Source organism: Thermobia domestica, chromosome 15 (genome assembly GCF_964235325.1).
Source record: "Thermobia domestica chromosome 15, izTheDome1.hap1.1, whole genome shotgun sequence".
Lineage (NCBI taxonomy): Eukaryota > Metazoa > Arthropoda > Insecta > Zygentoma > Lepismatidae > Thermobia > Thermobia domestica.
This window is the reverse complement of record NC_137468.1, coordinates 41,890,128-41,904,429: the sequence shown is the minus strand read 5'-3', so window position 1 is coordinate 41,904,429 and position 14,302 is coordinate 41,890,128. Positions and strand designations below refer to the sequence as shown.

At 35.1% G+C, this 14,302-nt stretch overlaps 1 protein-coding gene across 3 annotated transcripts in view; it reads right to left on the bottom strand.

Annotated features, from left to right (window-relative positions):
• The window catches only part of LOC145670996 (multidrug resistance protein homolog 49-like), a 150,445-nt gene that overhangs the window by 48,774 nt on the left and 87,369 nt on the right, over window positions 1–14,302 (bottom strand). For 2 of the 3 annotated variants that reach the window (XM_081739632.1, XM_081739633.1), the window contains exons 11-14: window positions 12,409–12,534; window positions 8,104–8,307; window positions 6,196–6,366; window positions 1,908–2,064 (exon numbers count right to left, since the gene is read on the bottom strand). In XM_081739632.1, coding sequence (XP_081595758.1) covers window positions 1,908–2,064; window positions 6,196–6,366; window positions 8,104–8,307; window positions 12,409–12,534 — 658 coding nt within the window. The remainder of the gene's footprint in view (window positions 1–1,907; window positions 2,065–6,195; window positions 6,367–8,103; window positions 8,308–12,408; window positions 12,535–14,302) is intronic. The other variant, XM_081739634.1, reaches the window with a different exon arrangement.

Below are 14,302 nucleotides of genomic sequence, written 5' to 3'. Positions count from 1 at the left end.
TGACTTTGATCTGCGCAATGAATTTTGTGAAATCATGACTCAAAGTATTGCCGAAAATAGACAGTTTTTACATAACATCTGTTTTAGTGATGAAAGTACGTTTTCTCTGGATGGACGTGTCAATACACACAATGTTACGTTTTGGGGGAATCAGAATCCACATATACTCAGGGAAGGATATAGTCAAAGGCCCAGAAAAATCAATGTGTGGGCAGGAATCTTGGAGAATCACATAGTTGGTCCTTCGTTCATTGATGAAACTCTAAGCGGCAATCTGTATCTACAAATTTTAAGGGATACAATAGATCCCTTAATAACTGATCTGGTAGAAAATGCATCAGATCAAAACAGATTTTCTGAGTATGATGAAGGCGCTATTTGGTTCCAACAAGATGAATGTTCTGCACACTATTTTCAAACAGAACCCTATTTTGTGAATATCTTAACACAACTTACTCTAATAGGTGGATAGGTCGTCTTGGTCCCATTGAATGGCCACCAAGATCACCTGATTTATCTCCCAATGACTTTTTTTTGTGTGTGGGAATACCTCAAATCCGCTGTATATAAAGCAAAACATATTAGTGTAGAAGACCTAAAGCGAAGAATAATAGCAGCATGTAGGATATTTCACCAGAAACGTTCGCAAATGTTCGAGACGAATTTCATAATCGTCTTTTCTACTGCCAAGATGTAAATGGGGCTAAATTCGAGCATTTTCTTGCATAAGGTATGTGTAATGCAAATTCTAGTAATACTAATAATATTACTACTATTTGTAAAAGGAATATTAGTAATAGCGTCCGAAGTAGTAGTACGCACACTACTACTTGAAATAGTATTGCCTCAATTAGTAATGCAGACATGACATCCAGTTAATTAAACCTTTCGATAGATGTAACTGTTTACATATCTCTCAGTTCATCCAATCCCTGTTTTTTCGGACACGGATGGCATAGCCATTCCGAATTTGTACCAATAACTTTCAAAAAACGTGACCCTTTTCCTTTTCGCAAAGTTTAAGTTGTACCCCACTTGGTAAGCTGCAGCAATTCTGGGACAAATATTTGCACATCGAAAAGCTGTACTTTACAAAAAAGAAAACATCCCTTTGAGTGTTTTGACATCTTATGTTTTACCGTTTCGGATTACTGGAAATGACCATGGATTTTTCCATGAAGGCAGTGTTAATAATTTAATCCCACCGCCATTTCACACAGGGTTGGTATTGAAACACAAGACTTGTTCCATCTTCCTTCTTTTAACAATAGCTTTCAAACGATACACTAATTGACCCCCCTACCATTTGAAAATTTTGAGTTGGACCCCATCTGGGACTCTCCGAGGGCTCTTGCGGAACTTTGTTTCCCTCAATACGTGTTACTTTTGAAATGTTGGCATACGTGTTTTTCAGTTTTGATATCTGTTGAGCCATTTCAGATTACTAGGGGTGGCCAAAGACTTTTCAATACAAACTGTATTAACAATTTGACCTGCCGCCATTTTGTACAGCATTTTCTGTAGACCATCGAAACTTATTCCATCATCTTTCTTTTGAAAATAGCTTTCAAACGATATACTATTTGACCCCTTGCCATTTTAGATTTTGAGTTGGACCCCGCCTGGGACCCTCCGAGGGACCCAGAAGCAACTTTGTTTCCCTCAATACCTGGTACTTTAGAAATGATGAAATACGTGTTTTTCCGTTTTGACATATATTTAACCGCTTCCGAGTTTTAGCGGTGGCACAAGACTTTATGAGCACTCTGTATAGATATAGATATAGTGGAAATAGAGGAAACATCTGATATTTTAAATACCAATACTACTGTTACAGGTAATTTTATATTCTGAATTAGTTGTCTGGTTTCAAGAAAATAAATACAAGATTTTTAAATGTGTTTTACCTGAGGATAAAAGAGTGAAAATATTCATTTCTTCCAGCAACTTTTTTGTTTCTGCTTTATTAACAGTTATACCTTTTGGGATAAGTATACACTTATCTGCAGCTAGGATTGCACTTGGTATTTTTGAGACGAATATTACTGTACTCATCGGACATTCCTGTAAGCAGCAAGCAAATAAAGAAAGAAAATTGAATGAGAAATTAGAACATATTATCATAGTAAGACTATTCATGGCTTTGGATTGATTGTTTTAACAAAAGAGACATTGACCAAAGCTTAAAACCCACTTTATTTTAAATTATAATTTGTAACTGTTTCGGATATCTAGCATATCCTTCTTCAGACACTATCGAAAATAAGTGAAAATACAGACGTCTGTATTTTCATTTATTTTCGATAGTGTCTGAAGAAGGATATGCTAGATATCCGAAACAGTTACAAATTATAATTTAAAATAAAGTGGGTTTTAAGCTTTGGTCAGTGTCTCTTTTGTTAAAAAAAATATTATCATAATCAAATAACATTGAATTGCTTACTGGATTAAAATAAACACTATTTAAACTACTGCTTATATTACATGCAATGTTTTTTTTTTTTTTTTTTTAATAATTAGTAACACTTTAAATCTTTAATGACAATTTTTCACTACGTTTTTCAGAAAATGTTATTATGCTTCGTCATATCGATTTGATCTTTACAAGAAAGGAAATATATTCTTTATAAAATTGTGTTACTTTTTCCAGTATTTTATTGCTTAATGTTTTCAAATTCATGTGTAAAATTTTAGATGACATACAATTCAACACGTAACAAAATATACATTAAATTTAAAGATAGTTCTATTAATGTTCTTATGCTTTGTCGGTAAGTTGTTATACAATTTAATACAGTTCATACAGACAGTTTTGCTAAAATTCGCATAGTTATGCTGAATGATATACCTAGATACATATTCTGCCAGTATTGTATGAATGAATCATATTTGCTAATGTAAATAGATCCTTGTGTTCGATTACATGCATAATTGTGCGATATATATATAAACTAGATAATGTCAATAATTTATATTTTTAAAAACACTTTTACATGAGAATCGTTCAGGCATGCTAAACATTATTCTAATATCTTTTTTCTGTATTCGGAATGTACTAGTACTTATTCTTGAATTTCTCCAAAATATAAGACCATAGTTTATTATTGAAAAAACTTTATTACAGTATAAGGAGATGACAGCTTTCTTGCACAAACTACCTTGGCAGTTACAGAATGCAAAGCACAATGAACTGAGTTTAGTTTTAATGTATTCAATAGGAGTATTCCATGTTAAATTGCAGACAGTTGAAAACAAAAGGATGGAACAAAAAGTGGGGAACGAAAATGTCAGACGATGATCAAATAGGGGCATCTGCTTTACTCACAACCAGAGTTGGCGTGGGTCAATGAAAACTTGACCCACGACCCACCACCCACCGTGACCCACTCTGACCCACCACCCACCGTGACCCACCACCCACCATGAACCACTCTCATCCACTGTGAACTATTCTGACTAACCAAAATCCATCGTCATCAACTCTGAACACGATCCACGGCCTCTTCTGTACTGACTAAAGAGTTTACACTTGTAATAAAACAAGACTGAAATTGTCACTAATCGGAGTTTGAATTTCTAGTCAATCGCTCAAGCACCACTCTGTTAGAATAACGGTGGATCTGACCTTTATGATATAAAATGGTAAAGTGTTTTTCAGTGAGGAAATTGAAACAGTTCGAGGTGGGGGGAAATTAGTGTGTGCCTAAAATATACTTGTACTAAGAGAGTATTCTTGCAAATGTTAATTTCTCAACGCATTCCAAAAGAAACTTCTATTAGCAGGAAAATACCCCTGTACAATATGGAAAAGGTTATGGTTTCTCAGTTCACAGTATTTTTCTCACAAAAAACTCGAAAAATCAGTTTTTCATAGTTTATAAAGGTGCTCGGGTACCCTATGTGAGAGCATCTCCATAAAGTATGCTCATAATTGTAATTTGTGTAATCACTAAAACAACACGTTAAATTTAAGTTACAAATATGCATAATTGCAATTATTATGAATATTTATTCAAAGTAGTTTACCTAAAGCATAGAAGAGACTTACTAAAAAATAGGTACAAAGTTGAATAACACAAATAAGCCATTAGTAATACAAGTATACATTTTCTATAACTCGTAATTTTCCACCTTAAAACAAATCTGAAATCGGGTTTATTTCCTGTTGGTAACTTTTTCGTGGTATATCATCCGCAGCGGAATGATGTCCATCCTTCAGCCAAGAAATAACTAGCTCGTGTACTTTGAGCTTGTCTAGCGGTGGGCCATTAACATTGATGAACAACAAGTTAGACAATGCTTGAGCACTTAGTCTATTTCTAATATCAGTCATCTGTAAATTCATAAGGGGAAATCCCCGTTCGTACTGTCGTGGAAATTGATAATACTTCTACCCGATTTCTGCAACTCCTCATCGACAATCTGCTTGTTAGACTTAAGTCTGATAACGATTTTTCTTAGTCAGTTTTGAAATACTCAGCAAGAAGTATAATCTCTCTATTCTATCACCATACAACATATTTTCCATATCGACCATGTCAGTTGGCAATGTCGACTCATGGAGAACAGAAACTTCATCTACCACGCCTTCGATAGGGAATCTTGTGAATAAATTATCAATTAAGGCCTGATAAACTGATGATTTCTTATTCATTTATAAATTTAATTTTTGCAATTATACATGAAGGTTTGATGTCATTACCAAATTCCCTCAACCGTCTAGAAAGCGAAAGGGAACGAGGTTCCTGGAGTGTTCAGAGGTGAATGGGAATTTCCCTCCTTCTTCCCCTTCAATTACCACACTGTTGTTTGTCATGTGCCAAATTACGATTAATTTAAATTAAATTATCATAGTATAATAATTTCCTTGTTGAATTATCAATACTTTTCAGTGGAAAAAAGGATGAAATTTGAAAGTTCCAAATCAAGGTAAGTAGACCAACGTAAAGGGAAAAAAGTGTAAAATTTTCCATATAATTATGCGTACAATCCAAACTTAAAATTTCCGTATAATTAAGCTTACAGTACAAATTTTATGCCTATTTTAGTCACAAGTTTTTGGGTTGATTGCCCTGTGCTGTAAGCGCTCCATATAAACATAAGTTTCAGCAATTATTATAGTAGAAAGCAATGGATATTTGAAGCCAAGCACTGTATTTTTTGTTTCTGATTTTTTTTCTTAAAAACATCGATCGTTTTCGATCAATTTTACAAACCAACTCACTACCAATTTTCCATATATAGAAAGTGCCCCCTTCCCCCCCACATAAAGGAGAATTTTTAAAAATGCTAGGACACATTCTGTATATTTTCAATAAAGAGTTAATACACTGAATTTCAGCTCCGTAAGTTTAACGGTTTGCGAGATACTCATTTTTTTTTTTTTTGCAAAAATTCGGATCTCCTCTATCTCCTTAGGATATTATGCATTATAATAAAAGCAATATAACATCCCAGTTTTGATTAAGGCCTAACTATATACCAAAAGTAATTTCATTTGACTTTGCAATTTGACCGTGATGATCAGGCACACATAGTTACATTCATTTTTTTATATATATTAATTTATATGTTACAGTGATTCAAAAATGTATTTTTTTCAGTAGTTAGCTCCTCTAAAAACTCACAGATCTCGAAAGCCAAGTAGTAGTAAAAGTCCTATTGCTATTATTACAATTAAAAATATAAATGTCCAAAAGTCCTGAAGTTCTTTTTTCACTTGGTTAGATATACTCACCTCAGGTAAGTAGACAGAAACAAGTGGAAAAGGAAGGGAAATGAAGGTCTTGAAAGTAAAACGAAGACAAATTTACCAGTCTTCAGAAGATTCTGTCTACAATGCAGTGAGCAGAGAGGGTCGGTAGATCATACTGAGTCGGTGGGTCGCAGTGGGTCATGGTGGGTGGTGGGTCACGGTGGGTGGTAGGTCGCAGTGGGTCACGGTGGGTGGTGGGTCACATGCTGTTGACCCACTCAGAAAACTTGACCCACTTGACCCACCGACCCACTGACCCACTCCATCTCTGCTCACAACACCACTTACCATGGGGTTCCGCGGATTACCAGAAAAATTAACTAGCAAGATATGATATTTTTTTCATCAAAAAGATTATGGAAATGCAAACAGCTTGCATAATCCGATTTGCATAATATTTTTTCTCGCATCTTATAAATATTAGTGATCATTAACATTACCTGGAAAACCAGTTTAATCATATCGACCTGAGCAGAAGAATCCAGTGCCGAAAATGCATCATCTAAGAGAATAATGGGTGGTTTCTTAATTAACACTTTTATGACATTTAGTTTTTGCAGTACATCTTTAGGTAAATTGACACCATCATCACCGAGATAGGTGTTGTAACCCTAGAAATGGAAACACAACTAGTGTCATGTAACTATTTGTATATATCATTTCATATTGATCCAGAATCGTAAATACCATAATGCTAATGATTATACAGGGTGTTCGAAAATAACACCAAAATACTTTGGGAAATAATCCTCACACGAAAACATGAAAAAGAAAGTTATAGACCACCGAAAATTGGGATGACCGAAATGTCAACTAAAAGAACGTATTGATTATTTTAAGCCTAGATTTCATTAATGTGCCAGTAGATGTTGAACAAGGGTGACTGCAGGATTAGTCTCGAAGCATAGCAGAAAATACATTAAATATACAAATAATAGTAACAATAATAAGTTATTTTAAAAATGGTGCATCAGAAACTTACATTTCATCTTGGAACATTAATGAAATCTAGGTTTAAAATAATCACTATGTTCATTTACTGTACATTGATCCGACATTTAAATCTCGAGTCATGCCCTATTTTGTATCACTAGTTGTATCACTAGTTTTTGGTGAGTGATAGCTCGAAAATGACACACTTGTGAGCCCATGTTGGTCTATATATATATATATATATATATATATATATATATATATATATATATATATATATATATATTCATGTTTTTGTGCGAGGATTCAATTCCCAAAGTTTTTAAATTGTTGTTTCAGAACACGCTATATATTTACACAAACCATAAAGGATAGACATACAAGAATGTAAATCAAGTAATGAGACTGAAAACACTGCGCACGAATCAGCTGGAGCTGGTGACGTAGGACTTGGAGGGGGTGGTGGATATACATGTGATACACAATCAATGCAAGTGGGAACTAGCTAGCATTACGTTGGTTATCTGTAGCGATTGCTTTAGAGAAGCAGGTTTTGCTTGTGCGTTCTGACACTGAGTGACACGACTATCGAGCAATGGTATGGAAACTTCTGCTTTTGCAAGGCCTACGGAGATAATGTTTTGACAAAGGCCCAGGTGTTTTATTGGTTTAAGGAATTTGCAGAAGGAAGAGAGTCAATTGGAGATAACCTCAAAGCCAGTAGCGTAGCCAGGATGTGTGTTTGGGGGGGGGGCCCAAGTGCTGTTATAGGTACATATAGAAAAATTACAAACAAAAAAATATATAAACATAAACATATATAAAAAATTACAAACATCAAAGTACCAAAGTACATTGTTGGACCTCTTTGGGGGGGGCCCGGCCCCTCCGGGCCCCCCCTTCCCTACGCCACTGCTCAAAGCGGAAGGCCTACAGTTGCAAGAACTGATGTAAATGTCGAAAGAGTCTAGGAACTTGTGCGTTCCGATCATCGATTGTCAATTAGAATGATCGGGGCAGAGATGAATTTTAATCACACCACACTATTCATCAGCTGTTGATTAATGAATTAGGAATGGAAAAATATGCTCCAAAGTGGTTTCCTAGAATCCTCACACAGGAGCAAAAGGACATGCGGAGGGAGAAGTGCGTTGATTTTATGGATTCGATTGCAAATGATCACAATTTTTTTGGAATGTGTCATTATGGGTGACGAGACTTGGATGTTCCGATACAACCTGGTAACTGTAACAATAATACGATCATAAGTTACTACCGGTATGCCACGTTGGTTCATATCGTCTCAATTCTATCACTGAACTTACAACAATCAAGTACAAATTGATATAATGGTACCATATATTCTTACAATGTTCTTAAAACTTTGCATATGTAGATAAAAGTAATAAATTCACCTCTTCAAATTGCAAAATATAATTATGTACTTTCAATTTTCCTGCATAGGTTTCAATGTCTTCTTGAGTTATACTTCTGTCCCCATACCTAATATTTTCAGAAATTGTTCCATTAAGGACTACAAAATGTGACTCAACCATTTGGACAACACTCCTTAACCAATATAGCGAAAGTTCTTGTAAGTTAACATCATCCAGAGTAATCTAAATTTTGGAAGATACAAAATGTCCAAAATTAATTTTATATTTGTAATTTATCACATTGCTCTTTGCTTCTTGCGAAAACTTGTAAATATGAGATATACTATGAATTACTGGCTAGCACAAATGTAATGCTGGGTACGAAAAAAATAACACCACCAAACGGTGGGAGATGAATTTCCGTCAAATGAAAGAAAACAAAGTTTCTAATAACATGATTTTAAAAAGTGCTGTAAGATACCAAGAAAGTGACAAATTTGATCTTTTAGATGCCTGATTTGAAAACTATTTGATCTAGCTTATATTATTAAGAAATATAATATTAAGAATAATTAAGATTTAAGAAATAAAAGCTAAACTGGTACAAGTTCTATCTGCTGATACAAGAAGCTCCACGTTGGTTCCTCCACTCCTGCCCACTTCAAGGAAATAGGTAGAAAACACATATTTTCAATCACGTGATTGCATTGTACGTAAGCAGTGGCGAGGCTTGAAGAGAGGCAGGGTAGACAGCGTCTACCCTTTAGAATTTTATATGTATTAAGCCATTATGCCTAAATTACTAACTTAAAATTTTGTAATTTAAAGATTCTGAACTTAAAATTTCCTATAATTTATTCTCTCTCTCTCTCTTTTTTTTTTTAAATGCTTCCATACGAAAGACAGAAAGCAAAGCGTCTCGCGAAACCTTGAACGTTATTCCTCTGCTGCATCCATTTAACTTGCTTCAACCTATAGAAGCGTAGGAGAAACAGCCACGTGAGAAGTTCAAGTCCAAAGACTCGCGCTGTGGAATAGTACCTGCGAAAAGACATTTGCTGTTCTGTCTAAGTTTTCAGAGCTACCTATCTTGTTTATTTTAAGCTGGATTTGTAAGTGACAGATACAGACCGCTATTTCTTCTTATTTGTTTTATTTTCAACCATCTTTTGAGCTCCCTCTATAAAATATTAAATTGTTATAACGTACCCTTGAAGAACATTAGTATATATATTTTGTCCCTATGCGTCTCTAACATCAGAATAAAAAAAAAAAGACGCCCCTAACGAAAAGTTGAGATGTATTGGCAATTCTATTACTTTTATGTTTTTCGCGAGCGTGACAAGTACTTTTACATGTCCCAGTAAACGCTTCCCCTGAGATTCCCCTGGTTCGAATTAAAAAAAAATCAGCTTCGTCTTGGTCTGGGGCCTAGACCAAGGTACCCGTGACCAAAGTATTGTAACTCGGTCCACTCGTCTGCTCCTCAGGCTGCACACAGACACAAAGACAGACAAACACACAAACAAACTCTATATTATTTATATTAGATTCTTCGCTCAGTAATTGTCCAAACGAAAGATTTGAAAAATACAAAAATCTGGTCATTGGGTAACTAATAAATTATAGAAAATTTTGTATGTATTGCGGTTATGCTATGAGTTATCTATGATTTACATAGAACCGGACACATGCAAGAGGTGTCATAGCAATAACCAAAACTTTCTTAATAATCTAGACATCGATAAGTTTGTACACCACCAAGTTCATGATTAATCATTTCAGTTGAAATAAAAGAATAGGATCTGTGGGGAATGTTTTGTGTAATTTTGATCAGTAGTGTCTATTTGAAACTTCCCAAGCACTGACTCATGACTAGGCATTGACAAATATGAAACAGGTACATATCTTTTCTTATTAATGTCGTCTAGATGAACAATATGATCCAAACTAGTAACTAGGTGTTCCTCCCGACAGGGGCGGATCCAGGACCGACTTCTGGGGGGGGGCGGTGGGATGTCATACTGCTACTTTTAAGGGCTCCAAACTTTGGGATGGGTTTTATTTATATATATAAATTAAGAAAGTTTCCTCTTTTGGGGGGGGCGATCGCCCCGATCGCCCCTCCCTGGATCCGCCCCTGCCTCCCGATAGGTCTTCGAAGCTACTACTCCTGACTTTGGAAAAGCCCAGTAGTTTTGTTACTCGACTCGAGACGAGGTTATGGAACTTCCTGTACTCATGGTGAAATACGTAAAGACGTGAACCTCTGAGATTCACTTCTGTCATCATATTTGTTAATGCATGGATCTTACATGTTGAATTGTGAATGCTAGCTGACTTCAGTGCTTGGCAACGATTTCAAAGATGGAATTACATAGCAGTTTTTCAGATAAAGAATTCATCAATTAATCACAATTTAGTTTTGAAATATCCATAATTTCCTTTCGCTGTTCGTTGAATGTCCTTTGAAGAATATTGAACTAAAAGTGCAATCACGGACAAAGTTTAACGATGATATCGATGAGCGTCCGTGACAGTATTAACAAATTCTTCCATACGGCAAATTGAATGACTTGATATTCACCTTTCCTAATACTTTTGGCTCAGATCAGCTTAAGAATGAACTTATCAACTTATGTTCCGATAGTAACGAACACATTTCTCTTCCTGAATACTTGAAATAGTATATTCTCAGTAATGAACTTCAAAGCGTATATCAGAAAACAACAAAGCTGCTAAATATGGTATTGAGCATTCCATCAACTTCAGTTTTTTGAAAACATTCAATGAGTGCCCTGAAAAGAGTGAAAACTCACTTAACGAATAGCATGACAAATTACGGACACTTCCTGAATTACGGACACTCTTTCTGAAAATGAAAATGAAATTTTTGAGTTTTACGTCCCACGTCTATACCGGTTAGGCTAAAGGAGACGGTGATGAGAAATGAGTGAAATGATGGAATGAAGAAAGTGGGAGGAACGGGAGAACCCCGAGGAAACCCACGCAAACGGTGTTTCTCCACCACAAAGTTCACTTGGCGCGAGCTAAGCCACCGTGGCTTCCACACTCTTTCTGAATTGCGGACACTTACAATAAAGAACTTGGAGCTCATTTACAATACTGTAAGGTATTAGGTATTAGGTTAGGTGTTGCAAGGTATTTTACTTCTATCATTTTTTTTTTTTTACTTTACAGCTCATATCTAAAGTATTTAGACATTGCTATTCCTAAAGAGGGTATGCCTCCATTTCTAGGAAATGTGGTACCATTCAGAAGTCAATACTTCGGAAAAAATACTATTCACCAAATTTCATTGATTATAAAATTTTATACTTAAAGGAACAGAGTAAACATATATTGCAAAGAATATTGAAAACTCAAGCATTAATACTATATTTATGAATTATCAGGGATCATCTTACTTGGAATAGTGATTATTGTGTATCAGCATTCTTTATACAATACGAAATATCAAAACTAAAAATAGAAGTAAAAAAACAAATACTCTCTCTCTCTCTCTCCCTATATATATATATATATATATATATATATATATGTGTGTGTGTGTGTGTCTTGTCTATCCAGTTTTTTACAGCACACTTCGCCACTGTACGAAAGGGCAAACGTTTAAAGGGTTGTTCTGTAAGATAGGCTACGTGAGAAAGAGCCAAACCAGCCAAACACATAAACAAAAGAAAACATCAAGCATCGTGACTTATGTTACGTAGCCAAATCTAACATGGACATCAATTAGGGTTGCAAACTCCATATTAAAATAACTAAACTTTTGTTTTGTTGTTTCTCATTTGTATAGACGAATAAATATCCGTAAGTAGTTTTATTATTATTTTTCTTCGTATTAATTGGGAAGGCACGTTATTTTTGAGTACATTTATAGAGTCGCCCTTGTTTTCAACTTCCATAAAACAGATCTCATAGTTTTGAATTTAGAACTCTTCAAAAATTAAGTTCATATTTTCAACAAGTTATAGAGTTTTAAAGGATCTTTTTTCAATCCATATTTGTTAAACTATTTTTTTCTGATATATTAACATAAAAGAATTACATTCCAAAATTTGGTAGTGTTATTTTCTCCATCTCTCCTTCATACTTTTGGTTATGATTTTATTATGAAAAATTGTACGTAACATTTGGTTTCCAATTTTTAATTGCGCTATAGGTCACCTTGTGACAATATCATTCTGGAAAGAATGAAGATTATTATATTAGCTATGTGTTTAACATAATGACGTTCACTCAGTAGAGAAAAATATTGATCTTTAAGAAACTCAACTCTAAACCAATTACAATTACACAGTTTTTCAATGTTTAACTTACGTAGCCTAAAACTGGATCGTAAAATCTCCTTAGCATGTTCAAAAATGTTGTTTTGCCTGATTCCACTGGTCCAATCACAGCAACTTTTTCTTTCTGCTTTATGACCAGATCCAGATTATCAAGCACCTGAAAGGAAAAGTAGCTTGCGAAAATATTTCTTGAATTGATTACCGTAGTATCTAGATATACGTTTTTGTTTTGTTCAGAAATGAGAGATATGTACAGTGACTAGCAGAATTATTCGGACAGATCCAATGAAATACATATAACGGGCTATGGCTCCGAAATGAAAACATATTTTGTACACAACAATATATAAGAAAAAGGAGCTATATACGCATACCTAAAAAACACAATGAAGCGTGTAGTTGCTGTCAACAGAACGGATATAATTAATCGCAATGAAAATCATACCCAAATTTTCCCCAGCAAAATTATTCGGACAGTACGACATTTGTGAAATAATGTGAGCACTATGAGACGTGGCGCTAGTGCTGAAGGTTGTGTTAAGTACTGTAGTCGTTATCGTGGCAGTTAGATACAACAATTCGTTGTCAACACGAAGAATGGGTCAGAGGAAAGACCACGACATTTGAAAAGCGGCAATTAGCAATTTTTCATAATGAAAAAGAAAAAAGCTGCAGAAAAATTGCAGAGATGTCGCAAATGAAAAAGAGTACAGTATGTGTTATTATTAGACTTCGGAATTTTAGGCACCAAAAAGTTTAATTTTAGGCGCCTAAAATAGGTACTAAAAATAGGAAAATAGGCGCTAAAAATTAAAAATAGGCTCTAAAAATAATAGTATAAATTATTACATACCCCTTTTTATTAACATCTTTTGTTTTCAGTGAATCAGGTGATTCATTCAGTACACAACTTGCTCATTCGTAATTTTGGAAACAGTAAATTACCAACAGTTTCTCAAAGTTTTCGACTGTCAATCTCTCTCTTTTGTCTGTAAGGATCATCTTTGCTGCCGAAAACGATCTTTCCACTGAGACAGATGTTACAGGAGCATACTTAAATTTCGATACATTTTTCATTTCCACTTCGTCGGGGATGGTTTCATCCTCTCCCATCAAAACTTTCCCTATACGAGCCAACACAAGAAATCCCTCATTCTTCTTCACTACACTTTCCCACTTACACTGCACTTTTTCCCCAACTTTCCCCGTAGCACTTTGGATTTTCTTTTCGGCTTCGTTAACTACTGACACCTGTTCACTAAGTGGCTTTCCCGTAGCTTCCAACTTAGTGATCGTCGTAGGTAAGAATGAAAAATTTGACTTGATATATACAAGATCTCTTTTGAGAATGGGATCTTTGAAAAGTTCCTTCAAAACTGAAACACTTGCAATGTTTTCCACACCAGGAAGTTCGCCAACAACACCAGCAATAGCGTCCAAGTTCTCTGCGTAATACAAAGCTGCTTCAAGCCATGTTCCCCAGCGCGTTAGGACAGGTTGTGGAGGAAGAGAAATGCCAGGCAGTTTTTCTTTAAAGACAGCGATTCTCGATGGGGCTTTGCAAAAAGTTTTTTTCATGTTAGAAATGAGGGCATTGACTTGAGGAAATTCGTTCCTGATTGTTTCAGAAATTCTATGAAAAGCATGTGCTACACAGGTAACATGGATGAGGTTGGGGTAGAAAGGTTTTAGGTTCTTAAACGCAGCAATCATGTAAGAAGCTGCATCTGTGCAAAGAAGAAGAATTTTAGAATCATCCACACCACTAGGATACAGAAGTTGCAAACTTTTGTTCACGGTGTAAGCAATTGTCTGGGCACTCACTTTCTTAATTTCCTTGCTACTTAACAAGTGAGGAGTTGAAGGTCCATCTTCATCAAGTTTTCCTACAACAACATTCACTATGTATCTATTGCATGCATCAG